The 14,950-nt window shown below is 53.8% G+C and overlaps 1 protein-coding gene across 2 annotated transcripts in view; it reads left to right on the forward strand.

Annotated features, from left to right (window-relative positions):
* The window catches only part of NEURL1 (neuralized E3 ubiquitin protein ligase 1), a 79,976-nt gene that overhangs the window by 59,024 nt on the left and 6,002 nt on the right, over nt 1-14,950 (forward strand). For both annotated transcript variants that reach the window (XM_047824954.1, XM_047824955.1), the window contains exons 2-4: nt 178-419; nt 822-1,143; nt 13,440-14,129. In XM_047824954.1, coding sequence (XP_047680910.1) covers nt 178-419; nt 822-1,143; nt 13,440-14,129 — 1,254 coding nt within the window. The remainder of the gene's footprint in view (nt 1-177; nt 420-821; nt 1,144-13,439; nt 14,130-14,950) is intronic.

Consider the following 14,950-nt stretch of genomic DNA (forward strand, 5'->3'; position numbering starts at 1 on the left):
GGTAGATGGCGAAGTGGGACATAGCAAGAGATGGCAGCAGGTGGCCCAAGGTGGCAGCGGATGAGTTGCAGTGACGGTGGACATCCTGGGCGGCGGGCAGCTCCTGCTGTGCCCAGCCCTCCGCCCCTCCGGGGGCCTCTGCCACCCGCTCTGACGTTGCGGCCTGTTCCTTTGCAGACTCCATCGGGGGCCCCTTCCCTGTCCCGTCTCACCGATGCCACCACAAGCAGAAGCACTGCCCTCCGGTGCCGCCCGGCGGGGGGCTCCCGGCCACGCCACTGCTCTTCCACCCGCACACCAAGGGCTCCCAGATCCTCATGGACCTCAGCCACAAGGCCGTCAAGAGGCAGGCCAGTTTCTGCAATGCCATCACCTTCAGTAACCGCCCAGTCCTCATCTATGAGCAAGTCAGACTGAAGGTGGGCCCTCCCACTCCCTGCCCTCTGTGCCTCCCTGGACCTCGACCCTTCCCTCTCAGCACTGTCTTCTGTCCCGGCCACAACGACACCCTGCCCTTCTCTTGCCTCCGGGCCGTCCCTTCTGCTCTTCCTCATCCCTCCTCATGCTCTTCCCTCTTCCTCCTCCTTTCTCAACCTTCCCCGTGTGACAAAGAAGGACCCGGGGACGGGCGTGGCCATGGGGGCCACAAGCTGTCACTGGACAGTGGGAAGGCTCCTAGAGGAGGGGAAGGAGGACAGCTGGGCGGTGTGGCTCCCCGTAGGGGTCTGCCGACAGGGGCACACTCCCTCCCCTGGGGCCCTTGGCAGTGGCCGGGAGGCCGGCGGGCCGGGGTGCTGTCTGAGGCCATCTCCTCCGCCCAGATCACCAAGAAGCAGTGCTGCTGGAGCGGGGCGCTGCGCCTGGGCTTCACAAGCAAGGACCCGTCCCGCATCCACCCTGACTCGCTGCCCAAGTACGCCTGCCCCGACCTGGTGTCCCAGAGCGGCTTCTGGGCCAAGGCGCTGCCCGAGGAGTTTGCCAACGAGGGCAACATCATCGCTTTCTGGGTGGACAAGAAGGGCCGCGTGTTCTACCGCATCAACGACTCAGCTGCCATGCTCTTCTTCAACGGGGTCCGCACGGCCGACCCGCTCTGGGCCCTGGTGGACGTCTACGGCCTCACGCGGGGCGTCCAGCTGCTGGGTGAGTGCCCGCTCCCCGTGCCCCTTCGGTGCGGGACACGCCTCCGGGTGCCGAGGTGTGACGCTGCTCCATCCCATCAGGCACGGGGACCCCTCTCCCGCTGGCAGGGCCCCGGGGCCTAGAGGGCACCGGGAGAGCTCAGGGAGCCTTCGTGTGCCCTGCAGAGTGCGCCCGTCCTTTGGACTCACAGCTGGGGTGAGGGGCGCCTGGGTGGGATTTCTGCCCTCCAGGGCCCCTCAGGTTGTGCCTTTGAGCAGCACACAACCTTCATCATAAACGGCAGCCTCAAAGACCCCCGCTCCCAGGAAGTAATGAATATTAACCTCCGTAACCATAGTGTAGTGAGCACTTACCTTGAGCCGGGCACTTCATTATTGCCGTTCTCACAGCATCCCTGGGAGGCAGATTCTGTTAGTGGGCCCCCTGGAGGCAAGACTCCAGCTCAGGGAGGTTGAGTCATTGGCCCCAGGAGACGCGGCAGGTGAGGCGTGGAGCCAGCACTAAGTCCCAAGTAAGCCCCTGGCCCCTGGGCTCTGCAGCCCCCCAGGAAGTCCAACCCCACCCTAGTGCTTCTTGCAGGGATGTGGGTGAAAGGGATAAGGGGGAGGGGGAGGGCAGAAGGCACTAGGGTGGCTAAGACTTTTCTGGCTGCCCCTGGGTGCCCGGGGTGAGTGAGGCTGCTTCAGGCGGGTGAGAGGGCACACATCCCGTGGGAGGCAAGGAGGAGCCAGGCTTTCTCAGGAGGGCACACATGGATCCTCAAATGCCAGCGCTGGAAGGGGCCTTGGAGAGTCTCAGGCTTCCTGAGTTGGTGGCTGAGTTGGGACTAGAATCCAGGTCACCTGACTCCCAGTCCAGGATGGCTCTCACCTTGCTCACTCGTGCACGTGCTGGCAAGTGCATGTGCATGTGCGTACGTAGACTTTGGGTACAAATCAGTTCACGGGCAAAGTGGCTGTGTTGCCAGGCAGAGCCTGCATTAGCCTCAGCTTTCCCATCTATAAAATGGGCTGTTGGGAAGAGGAAGTTAAGTTAAAGAGGCTGTGAGCAGAGTGCCCAGCACAGTCCTGGGTATCCAGTCAGTGCTCAGCCCGTGCTTGCTCTTTCCACTTCCCGTCCCTGCCCCCGTCTCCCTGCAGAGAAAAATGCCACGGAGGTGGTTGGAAACCTTTTTTTTTTTTTTTCCACTTTTTTTCCTTTCTGGCTTCAGAGCCTAGAAGCAGTGAAGCTCTTTTCAAAACACCTTTATTTCAGTAAAAAAGACAGTGAAAGTAAAAACAAGTGAGTAATTGTCAGAAGCCTTTCTGTGGAGTTCCAAACATCAGGAGGCTGTTTTTATTAATTAATAGTTTGGGAACTTTCTGTTTTTTCAACTCAGTAAAGTGTTTCTACATTCACATGGACAAGTTAAGAGCCCGAAAGCAGGCTCCTCTAAGTCTTCGTGAGTGGAGAAGGGAGCCGAGGCCACCCAAGGATAATTCCCTTTGTGAAATGGGTGCACTTGCAGGGAAGGGCCTCGACCTCCCAGCAAAGGAAGGGCAGTGGTTATGCCCCTGGGCTACAGAGTCAGAGTGACCCAGGTGGGATTCCTGGCTTCACCCTGTACTAGCTGTGGGACTTCAGTTTCCTCATCTGTAAAATAGGGGTAGGTAATAATAAACAACTGTTCTCAGGGTTCTTTTAGAAGAACTCTGCTTAAAGAGCAGAGTTACGTGAAGCAGTTACGTGACTAATGACTGTCAGTCATCCACACCCATCCTGGAGAGGGTAAAGCTTAACCCCAGGTTCAAGGGAATACCTGCCTGCTGCTCTGATGTCCTTAGGGCCTCACACTTCAAGGCCCTGGAGTCCCAAAGCCTGAGGTTGCACTCCAGCCTGGACACTTCTGTCTGGGCCTCAGTCTTCTCGTCTGAAAGAGTGTGGGACTACTATGGCTTGGCCCAGGGCTGGGCCAATGGTGGGAGACAGAAGTGTCTCCACTCTTGAAAAAGGTTATAGTCTTATTGGGAGGGGGCTGGGTAAAGGCAGTGGGGGCAGCATTCTTGCTTTCCCCTCTCCTAGCAACGAATGCCTTTTCCTACAGTCCCCCCGAAATCGCATTCTGGCATTAAGGCCCAGCTTGCAAGCCACCTCCTCCTGGAGGTGAAGCCTTCTGGAGCTGAGTTCTCTTCTCCGTTTCTTGGGTTCCACCACATGGTGTCTGTGCTTCTCTCCGCCCTGAGGCATTGGCTGAGCCTTGGCCCATCCATATGTCTTGCACAAGACGGGGAAGACTTTGAGGGTGAATCTGTTCTTACCCCCCTGGATTTCTCTCCAGAGTGGAATCTTGTGTCTGGCGTGGGGAGGACACCAAGCATTATTTGGGGGGTTGGGAAGGGAGAGTGGTGGGAAGGTTAACTTGTTAGATGAAGGATAGACCCAGCTTTGCTCTCATAGACAGCGCCAGCCTCACTGAGAAATTAGACAAAGCAAACCCTCCAGACACAATCACAATCTCCAAGAGAAGACAGTAAATTGTTTAATGCTGTAGTCAGAGGATCCTTTCCATCTGCCGAGATGGTTCCCATCCAGCTATCTCATTTAATCGCTCAGCAGCTGGCCTCGGACAGAATGTTTTTCTTTCATCCCCATTTGTCAGGGAGAAAATTGAGACCCACGGAAGGCTTGGCTTGCCCGCGTAGGGCTGTGGCAGAGCTGGGATTTGAATAGGGTGTTCTGATGCCCAAAGCAGTACCTTCCCCAATAAACCTCCAGCAGGTTTAAGTATGGAGGGAGGCAGGAAATTGAGAGGAGGCTGAGGTCAGTGAGGGAGGATGGAGTCCAGGAGTACTTCTTGGAAAAGAGGGCTTAGGCTGGGCCTACAAATTCTAGGAGGGTCCGGGGAGGAGGTGGTGATGGGGACATGCGAGGTGAGATGGGGTTTCCAAACCTCAGGGGCCTAGGGAAGGCCCCACCCTCGGTCACAGTCCAGATGGCCTCACCTGGCCTGGGCCTGGTACCCCTCTTGGACCATAAATGGGTTTTCCCGCAGTATTTTCACTTGCATCCGGATTTCCCAGCAGGCTCCTCTCTGTACATTGGACAAAGCCGAGGGCCCAGCAGATTCCTGTCCTAGCTATAAATCACCATAATCCCTGGGTGTTTTCAAACACTGATTATAGCCCCTGAATTCAATTAGCAGATGAAAATATCTCTTTGTTTTGTTCTTCCTAAAGCGATTTCTTTTTTGTGTAAAAACAAAAGAAATCCATCCAAGATGTCTTCAGAGGTAGGCACACTGCTCTACACCGTCATTCTGTGGTGTCCCCTCTGGGATCACCCATTGCCTCATATAGTCCCAGGGTCAGCCTCCTTCCCTTTCCTCCCCTCTTCCCACCCCAGCACCCCCCCTCCCCCCCCCGTGCTGCCCTGATCCCTTCACTGCCTGTGGCTTTCCCTGCTCTCCCTTCTAAGCCATCTTGGCTTTGAGTTTCTCCTTCCCCTGAAGAAGTCACTCTCTGCCTTGGTAGCTCTGAGGACGGGCTCGTCTTTCTCGAGGTGGTTGCCTCCCAGACCAGTGTCTCATCTGCAGGGACTTCCTGCTAGGTCTGCCCCCTCCCTTTCTGCCTCTCTCTGGGACCTGTGGCCAAAACCCTCCAAACCCCACCTGGCCCATATCTGCTCTTCGGATCACAGATATCCTGGGGTACTTGGCACCTAGCAGATATGCAAGTCAGGCCACGGACACGTTGGCTGTCTCTCCAGACAGAGTGGAGGTAGGGGGTGGCGTCTCTTCCTGAAGTGACACCACCAAGGGGGTGCCCCATCCCAACCCCCTCTGCCCTAACATAATGAGGCCCGCTGGTGCCCCCACCATGACCCCTGCAGGCCTGCTTCAAGCCTTCGAGGCACCCCCGACATGCTGGAGTTCAGGAGATTGCCTCTTTCCTCAGGGTGTCCCGGCCAAGCCTGGGCTGGTATTTCCAAGAATAACAGCTTCCTACCTCCAGAAAGAAGGACCTGTGAGCAAGCAAATAAACACAAGTTTTATGGGGTGATTAATGCTTGGAGAGATAAGCTCCTATCCCAGTTCTTCAGGGTCTCCCTGCTCCTCTCAGAAACGTTGGCTCACAAAGAGCAGCTGTGGGTCCTGGCAGAAAGCTGGTGAGCCAAGACCCCACTTGTAGGGTGCTCCTGATACCCCTCTGTGCCCACCGCAGCCCAGGTACAATGTGGGGGCGGGGGAGACACATGACTTGAAAACCCAGTGCCTCTCTTTGAAGAGTGTTTATTTTGGGGGACACACCATATAACTGCTCTGAAATGATCCAATTCTGCAATGAAGTGTGGCTGGAAAGTAGAGCCATGTGTTGGGGGCGGTACAGCTGGGGAGCGATCCAGGATTTCCTATAGGAGAGGTTTCAAGTCAGGAACCAGAGAAGCTGAAATGCACAGACTGGTTGGGGAGGAACAGTTTAGGTCGGACAGGAGGGGTATGCATGGTCACAGAGGTGGGGAATTAGATTAGCATCATCAGTCAGGGAACAGAACCTTCAGGGAGCGAGTGAAGAGAAGAGGTGTAGGTGACCTGTGGAGAAGGGGTGTGCACAGGCAGGGCTATGGGCATGCATCGCAGGGGAGAGAGCCGTGGAAGTAGAAAGTTTCTGGCAGCTACCTTGCTGTCAATGTCTTTCAAAAGGAGAAAAGGTAGCCGAGAGATAGAAGAGGGCCTGTCCAAATTCTCCCAGCTAGTCAGAAGCCAGGCTGGCCCTGGAATTCAGCTCTCCCAGGCGGAACTGGGCATAAGGTCAGTGTGAGAAGACATTGCCACATCAAAATGGTAGTGGCTGAACTCAGGAGGGCATTAAGGGGGCACTCAGGGTGGGGTCCCAAGGGCTCATGGCATTCTGCTTCACCCAACCTGTGCACATGTGCCCCAGTCCTGGTAAGAGACCTGCCTTCTGAGGACAGAGATCTATAGAGACTCTCAGGGAGGGTAGCTTTCTGAGGGCCAGGCTGCTCCTGGACCACTTGCTAGGCTGGTGAGTCAGCCTGGCTTCCCTGCAATGAGAAGCCTGGGCCTCTCTGGAGATAAGGCCCTGGGGTAGGTCTCCCATACAGGGTGTGCCTCAGCTTGGCGGCACAAAGGGTGTGAGCCATCCTGGCTAGCGGAGGACCACACTGCCATCTGGGGCTTCCGTTTCCTAGGCTAAACCAATATTTACCTTCAGCTATGGCTGCCAGGGGCTGAGAGGCAAATATTAGTCTAAGGAACCTGAGCGAAGCTCTGGGGATGGGGGAGAGAGCTAAGGATGCTGATGGCGATTTCTTCTTCTCTGACAGTTTTCTTTTCTTTTTGATTTAAACAAAATTTTGTTGTTTCTCCTGCTTCAGAGACTCTTCCTGGCGCTTCCTTTCTGCTCATCCCAAATTCTGCTAATCATAATCACAGTCCAACTCCAAACCCTCCCCTCCACCAGGAAACCTTCCCTGACCTCCCCTGTTCCTATGACCCTTCCTTTTCCTGACCACCTGAAGGCACATGAAGGTCTAAATGGTATCAGCAGTTCTGCATCATGTATTGTCCTGGTCTTTAAGAAGACAGCATAAGTCCTTTATATATGTTATAAAGAAAGTTATTTTTTTTTTTAATTTTTAACATTTATTTATTATTGAGAGACAGAGCATGAGCAGGGGCGGGGGGTGGGGGCAGAGAGAGGAGGAGACACAGAATCCAAAGCAGGCTCCAGGCTCCGAGCTGTCAGCACAGAGCCCGACGTGGGGCTCGAACTCACAAACCGCGAGATCATGACCTGAGCCGAAGTCGGATGCTCAACCGACTGAGCCACTCAGGCGCCCCAAAGAAAGTTATTATTGTACGCGTTTTGCAGATAAGGAAAACAGTCTCAGAGAGGTCTGATAACTTGCTTACAGTCACACAGCTTGGAAGAAGTGGGACTTGGGCCCAGGAGCATGGGCTGCATTACTTCCTAGCTTCTCTAACTATGAGTTCACCTGGTCCCCTGTGAAGTCTGGATATCTCCCAAGGGTGGGGTGTTGGCCCTCCCATGTCTTCCAGGATAGCTTAGGAGAGCTCAGGGGGTTAGGGATCAGCTGTACATGTTGGGTATAGATAGTTCACGAGAGCCCCAGCAGGGTTGGCTGGGGAAGTGAGGGTGCCCGGCATCCTGATTCAGCAGTGTCTGCCTCATAGTTCCATGAAGGCTCCTGACGGCTTCATCTGGTTCTGTTGTTTACAGAGCACTCTGATGGTTTTGGGTTTTTTTTGTTTTTGTTTTTTGTTTTTTGTTTTCACCAGAATGAATATATATAAAGTGCAATCTTATACGATGGGCAATATTAGATTGTTTGTAATATCCAGAAATGGCAGTTTCATATTTTCTGCCCAGTATCTCTTTGGTCCAAAATATAGTTTTGGCGAGCTTGAAGAGACCTAGGGGTCCAGGGTGGGGTGTGTGTAGTAGAGGAGCTGGGGCCTTGCAGTACTGGGGACAAAGCCCTCATTTCAGAAGCAGGAGACCTGATTGAATCAAGACTTGACGTGGCCACTCACTAGCTTTGAGCAAGCCTTCCAGCTACTCTGTGCCACAACTGTCCCATCTGGACATAATTATATATGTGCCATTTACCTCAGAGAGTCTGAGGCTGATGAATATGTAAAAGTGTTTACATATATGGCAAGGGCTATTGTTTTTAGGTTGAAAAGGAATACTTAATTTAAAAATACCACCAAAGAGACAACCCCCCAAGTCCTGTCATTAGAAGAGGAGGCCTTAAAATCAAGTCCCTGTATCTGGGTGAAATTCAAACCATTCTATCTAAATTGTTTCTTGGAACAAGACCTTTGGTTCTCTAGCTGGGTTCCTTGGAACGCTGGGGTTCCACAGAGGCATCTTTGAGACGGCTGGGTTGGCAGGCTCTATGGCTTCTTCTTAGACTTCAACCAGAAATTTTGGTTTTGTTGGACAAAAGGATTCCACTGCTTTAAAAAAAAAAAGTTTGAGAACCGTTAGACCAGATGAGTCTGAGAGTCTATATGTCTAAGATCCTCTGGCCTGAAGATTCTATAAAGCTTAGAATCTGTGACTCCAAATGTTTCTGGGACATTCTACCCTTCCCTCCATGGGCCTCGAAAAGTATTTGTTCTTCTAGCTTTTGTGTGGTTGGGTTTATATGGAGAGGGTGGAGGCGGGTGTGGGTTTCGGGGCACTGTCCAGAGGGGTGGAGAAACCCCTTACCCGTCCAACCCATGTACCCGCCCTCCGGGCTCCTTCCCCTGCCCCATGCCAGATGCTGACCAGCAAGAGGATGTTTATGGAGACAGTAAATGGGCTGGCAGCACCTTCTAAACGGGGGCCGGCAGATACCCGCCAGCCGGCCGGCTGCGGCAGGCCGACCCATGGTTAAAGATTATCCAGTGCTCCGGATGTGAGAATCTAAACAAACAAGACTCTGGGGCTGATGGCAGGCCCTGCTTCAAAGGAGCCCCTTGCCTGCCCCGGAGGGCCCCTGCACCAGTGCCCAGGCCCTGCTTTGGTTGCCCTGCACTGGCTGGCAACATGTGGGAGGGCCCGGTGGGTCTCTGGCCAGAGCTGGCCCCGGAATCCTCAGCCTGGCCCCTCCTCTCCTCCTCTCCCTTCCTTTCTCCCCGCTGGCCCTGCTCAGACTGTTCTCCAGGCATTTACTAGAACAGTTTTCCCACTGAGTGCCTCTCACTTCTGTCAGTCCAAACTCTCTTGTCCTTCAGGGTCCAGGTCAAATCTTGTTTCTTCTGAGATGCTGTCTCTGGCTCACTGTGAGACAGGAAGGGGACCTCAGCCTCGGCTAGAGAGCATTATCCTAAAAGGAATATTTATCCTAGAGAAGAGAAGGCTCAGAGAGGGTGCAAGGAGTGGCTATAGGACACATAGGGATCCGTGCAAGGAGAGCTTTTCTAACAGTTATGGTTGTTCAGAGACAGGGGACAGATAGCCTTGGGATGTGGTGAGCTTCTTGTCCCCGGGGCCATTCTAGTCAAGGCTGGGTGAGAACTTGGCAGGGAGAGGTGGATTTCCTCTGGAGACACTGAGAATTTTGTAACAAAATTATATTCACATATTTTCATGCCTCCAAGCTTTGATCCTCCCACAGCCTACTGGCTCCCTGGGGCCCATGTCCTGGCTTCTCCTCCTGTCTCTACCACTGCCTGGGGCTGGGCACACAGTGTGTCAGTGAGTGGGTGACCTGAGTGCCACCTTGACGGGGAGGAAACCCCCTGTCCTGGCCTCACTGCCCTTGCAGGGCCGGTGATTTCGGCTCTGGCCCAAAGTATTTGCAGGACCACCGCTAGGCACCAGATTAGGCAGGAGCTGAAGACAGACAAGCTCCTTCCTGAAAGACGGGATGCGGAGAGGGGAGCCAGCTTAACAGCTTCTCCGGTGGCCTGGAGCCTCCCCTCCTCCTGTCATAAATACCTCCAAAGTGGGCAAGCCATGTGTCCCGCGCGTGGATTACATAACTTGTTGCTTCCAAATGGGCCACGCTGCTGCTTGGGGTTACAGGTAGCCCATCTGGTTTTTCCAAGCTGTAACCCTGGGCGGAGGCTGGTCCCAGGGTGCTCTCCCTGGCTTTTGCGGCCAGGACCCTCCCCTGGCCTCTGACTCGATGTCAGTCCAGTCAGCTCTGACCTTTGCCGTCCCTTGTGCAGAGGGTGCCCGATCAGCTCCTCTATTTCCAGTGTCATCTATTTCAGGGTCCGGCACAGCTGGGCACACTGAGGGGATGGCTATTTTGGAGCTTGCTGGCGGCCTGCAGCCACTCCTGACCCCGAGGGGCAGCTGAGCCGGGAGAGGAGACATACTTGGGCTGGGCACTGGCCCCGGGGATTCCATTTTTAGCTGTTTCCCAGCATCTCTGATACCTTTTCTCCCTGCTCCTCCAAGATCTCAGGCAAAGCCATAGGGGTCATTTCCTGTCCCTTCTCCTCCCCATCCCCCCCAACTGTTTCTCCTTCCTTCTCTTCTTTCTCCTCTAATGTCCACTTTGTACCTTCTCCTTTCTGGGCTTTAGTCAGTGATGTCATTCATGACCTTATATATAGTCCTATATCTATCTATCTATCTATCTATCTATCTATCTATCTATCTATCTAAAGTCCTACCTTAAGGTTCAGAAAGTTAATTGCCTAAGTGCAGGTGGACCTAACTTTGGTTGACAAAACTCAACCTGAGTAAGTACTAGTACCTGAGGTTATCAAGTACGGGGGCTTCCCGCTCTACCTCTGATCCCTGCAACAACAGCACAAGGCAGGTATTATTACCCTTGTTCTCTAGGTGAGTGATCTGAGGCTGGGAAGAAAGTTGCTTCCTTACTGGCCACCGTTCAAGTGCTGGATTGGACTGTTAAACCCAGGCCTGTGTCACCCCAAAGCCCATGCACTTTCTTCTGAGCCTTGGGGCATGGAAATGATAATAACAGTGGTTCGTGTTTACCTAATGATTATTATGTGCCAGGTACTCTACTGGGTAGAGTAGGGTACTACTTACCTCCTGCATTTCAACTTCACAGCATCCCTTCTGAGGGGAGTATTAGAATACAGATTTTATACACGTCAGTACATGCTGATTTTACACATGGAGAGGCCCAGAGAGGTTAAGCTTTTGGTCTATGGCCAGAAAATGGCAGAGCCAGGATTTGAACCCAGGCTGATGACTTCAAAATCCTTACTTAACTATGCTCCTATCCTGCCTACCAGTTCATGGATTTTGGCTGCTAAAGCATCTGAGATACTGTCAGGTTGCACTATTAGACATATAGTGTAAATATCAAGGGAGGTGATGGCCACACTGTGCCTTGAGCTGGTCAGGGAACATCTGGAGGCTGGTTCTGTTCATCATCTAAGAGGTGGGAAGGTGTGCAGTGTGTCTGAGTATTCCCAGAGGAGAGTCCTTTTCTCTACGGGACTGCCCCAGAGATAGCATTGGCACAGAAGCTGAGAGAAGTTAAGTAAATTAATCCAGGATCCTTGGATACAGGAGGGTAGATGTCAGTTTAAGAGAAGGAAACACTTTCTTACAGTAGCTCAACAATGGCATAGGTTGCCTGGGAGGCCCAGGAGTGGGCACGTTCAAGTACAGAAGGACTCCTGAAGGGGCAGACCTCAGGATAGCTCGCATCCAGCCCCATTCAGAAATCTGTACTGAGAGTCTGCCCAGCTCCATGGCTCTGGGCTGAGTGTTCTGAGTGTGTGTGGGTTGGGGTAGGGAGAGGAGTGTCGGGGTGCATATGTGTGTGGGCTCCTGTGACAGTCTTATTCCTGTAGGCTCTGGCTGAGAATCTGAGCCTTTTGTTGTTTAGTCACCCTGCTGTCCCTGTCCCTTCCTCTCCATCTCCAACCCTGGTGTCCTCTAGGGCCAGTGCTGGAATCCCTGAGGGGTCGGAAGCAGGGGCTATTCCCAGGGGTCCAGGTCAGCCCACAGCCTGTCCCAGGTCCACACTACTGTCTCTCAGGCCTCCCCCTCCTGTTTGAGCCTCCTTGCCTCTGCCTCTCTGCAGCCCCCAGCCTCTCTGCACCATCGCTGTCACAGAGTCAATTCCCTGGAATAATCACATTTTCCGGTCGGCTCCCTCCTTCTTGCCAGGCACGATGCTGGGAAATCCCAACCAGCCAGGCCCCAAGAGGCTACTCCAGAGAGGCAGGGGACTTGAGGGGGGAGGGCCCAGCAGCTTCTCCTTGCCCAGGCCCAAACGAGGCTGTTTCTGGAAAGGGTGGTGGGGGCTGGGGGAGAACAAAAACAAGGAGGCTTTGGAGACTGTTTCTAGATTCAGCTGGAGCTGAATTCTGACCTCAGCTGCCCACACCAGTCCAGTCCCTCGAGCTTTGCTCCCACACCGAGCACCCCAGCCATCCTTACCCAGGTCCTGGAGAGAAAGCACAGATTCTCGCTTTGGGAGGTTCAGAGGAAAGGCTCTCAGGGAGGGATTGGCCCACGCTGTGGTCTACAGTGGCACTAGCCAAATTTGGGGACTTTGACTCCCACAGAAGGGGTTCAATAAACAAGGAGGGGTCCTGAAAGCAAAGAATGTGGTATCAGGAGTTGGACAGGCCTTGCTTCAATTTCAGATCTGCCACCTGGTGGCTGTCACATGACATCTCTGAATTTTATCTCCATAATGGGAACACTTCCACGGGATGTTTTAAGGATGAAATGCAGGGGTAATTCATCGTGCATGATGACTTTTATTATAAATGATGGGACTCCATAAAGCAGGACATAATACAGCCATTAAAAAAATGTGGTGTTGGAAACATGGTTATTGGCATGGAAAGGTGTTTAGGACACAGTAAGTGGAAAAGCTAGTTTTGAAAAGGAAATCTGTATATAGCAGGGTTCTTAGCCTGGAGTCCATGCCCATGGATGGCTTTATGGGATTCACAGATGCCCTGGAATTATCCACAGACTTTAGGAAGAATGTGCATTTTTCTGAGGTGATAGGTGAAAGTTATCACATTTTCAAAGGGATTTGTTACCCATAAAAGGTTAAAAACTACTAGAGGTGATATAGCGTGATTCAATTTTTGTATTAAAGAAGTAACTGAAGAATATATTGGGGGGAAAAAGCTGGGAGGTCTTCATCCAAATGTTAAGAGTATTTTTCTCTGGATGGTGGGCTGAGAGGTGGTAATTTTTTCTTTTTGCTGAACTGTCTTTTCTACAAAAGACAGTGTGTCTTACTTGTATGATTAAAAAGAGAAAGGGGTTGATTTCCCCTTTGAAAGTAAGTCCCTTTCAAAAGGAAACCTGGATACATTTACTTAAGTTCTCTCAGCCTGTGTCCTTCTGCGGCAGTGCTAAGCTCAAAAGGTAATTGTTAGGATAAGCTGAGACAATTTATGCAAAGAGGGGTTCTGGGGAAGGGGGATCCCCCTGACCTTCCAGAAGGGTAGGACGTCAGCAGTGCATTCAACAGACATTTACTGCTTGTCATCTGAAGTGCTCAGCGCAGTTCTAAATGCTGGGGATCCAAAGGGAGGGCTTGGGAGTTATAAAAGTAAAAACTTTTATAAGCGCGCAATTTAGAATGTTTTTCTTCCTTCTAGCCTTGATCCTTTGCTTAAACAAACAGATGTCCTGCAGGACTTTGTTTCCCGATTCCTTAGCCTAGGTCCGAAGCCGTTCCCGTGCCGCTAACAACGCGGTCGGTATTTCGCGGTGCATGCTGGAAAGGCTGGCGGGAGGAGGCGTGCAGGCGACGGGGGGCTGGCCCCGAGCGGCCCGCCTGACGGTCACCCTGTCTCTCCCCCTCCCCGGCCGCAGACAGCGAGCTGGTGCTCCCGGACTGCCTGCGGCCCCGCTCCTTCACCGCCCTGCGGCGGCCGTCGCTGCGGCGCGACGCCGACGAGGCGCGCCTCTCCGTGAGCCTGTGCGACCTCAACGTGCCGGGCGCCGAGGGCGACGAGGCCGCGCCGGCCGCCGGCTGCCCCATCCCGCAGAACTCGCTCAACTCGCAGCACAGTCGCGCGCTGCCCGCGCAGCTCGACGGCGACCTTCGCTTCCACGCGCTGCGCGCCGGCGCGCACGTCCGGATCCTAGACGAGCAGACGGTGGCGCGCCTGGAGCACGGGCGCGATGAGCGCGCGCTCGTCTTCACCAGCCGGCCTGTGCGCGTGGCCGAGACCATCTTCGTCAAGGTCACGCGCTCGGGCGGCGCGCGGCCCGGCGCGCTCTCCTTCGGCGTCACCACGTGCGACCCCGGCACGCTGCGGCCCGCGGACCTGCCCTTCAGCCCCGAGGCCCTCGTGGACCGCAAGGAATTCTGGGCCGTGTGCCGCGTGCCTGGGCCCCTGCACAGCGGCGACATCCTGGGCCTGGTGGTCAACGCCGACGGGGAGCTGCACCTCAGCCACAACGGCGCCGCGGCGGGCATGCAGCTGTGCGTGGATGCCTCGCAACCGCTCTGGATGCTCTTCGGCCTGCACGGGGCCGTCACGCAGATCCGCATCCTCGGTGAGTGCCTCCCCTGACGGCCCCTCCAACACACCCGGCACCGTGCCTTTCCTGGAGGACTGGCCCATCCGGGTAGGCGGAGAGAACAGAGGGCCAGTCCGCCCCGCCCCACCGCTTCACGCGGGTCCCAGGCACAGAAATGAGTCCTGGGTGGGACTCCATCTGCTAGGCCCTTGTCCTCAAATCTCACCAGAGGCATCCTGGGGGCGGGGAGAAAAGTGTGGATCACTGAGTTTCTCAGAATCTGATTAACCTGTGTCCCCATAGATGCATAAACGGCCCGGAAACACACGTCTCAGTGGCCACTTAAAGATGACAAAAAAAGTTTTCCACCAGCAGTTAACTTACTGAGGCTGTTTCCATTTCTCCAAAATGGGAATAAAAGTCTCTGCCTCTTAAGGATGGTTGTGTGTCTAGGTAAGAAAAAGAGTGATGTGTTGGTAGCCAGGTGTCTGTGCGGGGTGGTGCCTGGATTGGGAGCCTATGGGGAATCTGAGAATAGGGCCTTGGAAGAAATGGGGTTGCAGAGGTCTGGGCGTTTCATTCCTGGCTTTGAATGGACAGAGTCTAAATGGACTGGTGGATGTAGACTCGTGAGAGTCCTGTTTCTCAGAGTGTTCTGTGGGATAGGCGTCTGTTGAAAATGGGTCCTTGGGTGAAAAAATTAGGAAAACACTGAGTTGAGAAAAAGTGGAGGATTCTTTATTGCAGAACTTCTCAGAGCCTTTATTTATTTTTTTAAGTTTACTTGGAGAATGGGGGCGGGGCACAGAGAGAGGGAGAGAGAATCCTAAGCAGGCTCTTAGCTGCCAGTGCAGAGC

The sequence above is a fragment of the Prionailurus viverrinus genome, chromosome D2 (assembly GCF_022837055.1).
Source record: "Prionailurus viverrinus isolate Anna chromosome D2, UM_Priviv_1.0, whole genome shotgun sequence".
NCBI classification, from domain to species: Eukaryota; Metazoa; Chordata; class Mammalia; order Carnivora; family Felidae; genus Prionailurus; species Prionailurus viverrinus.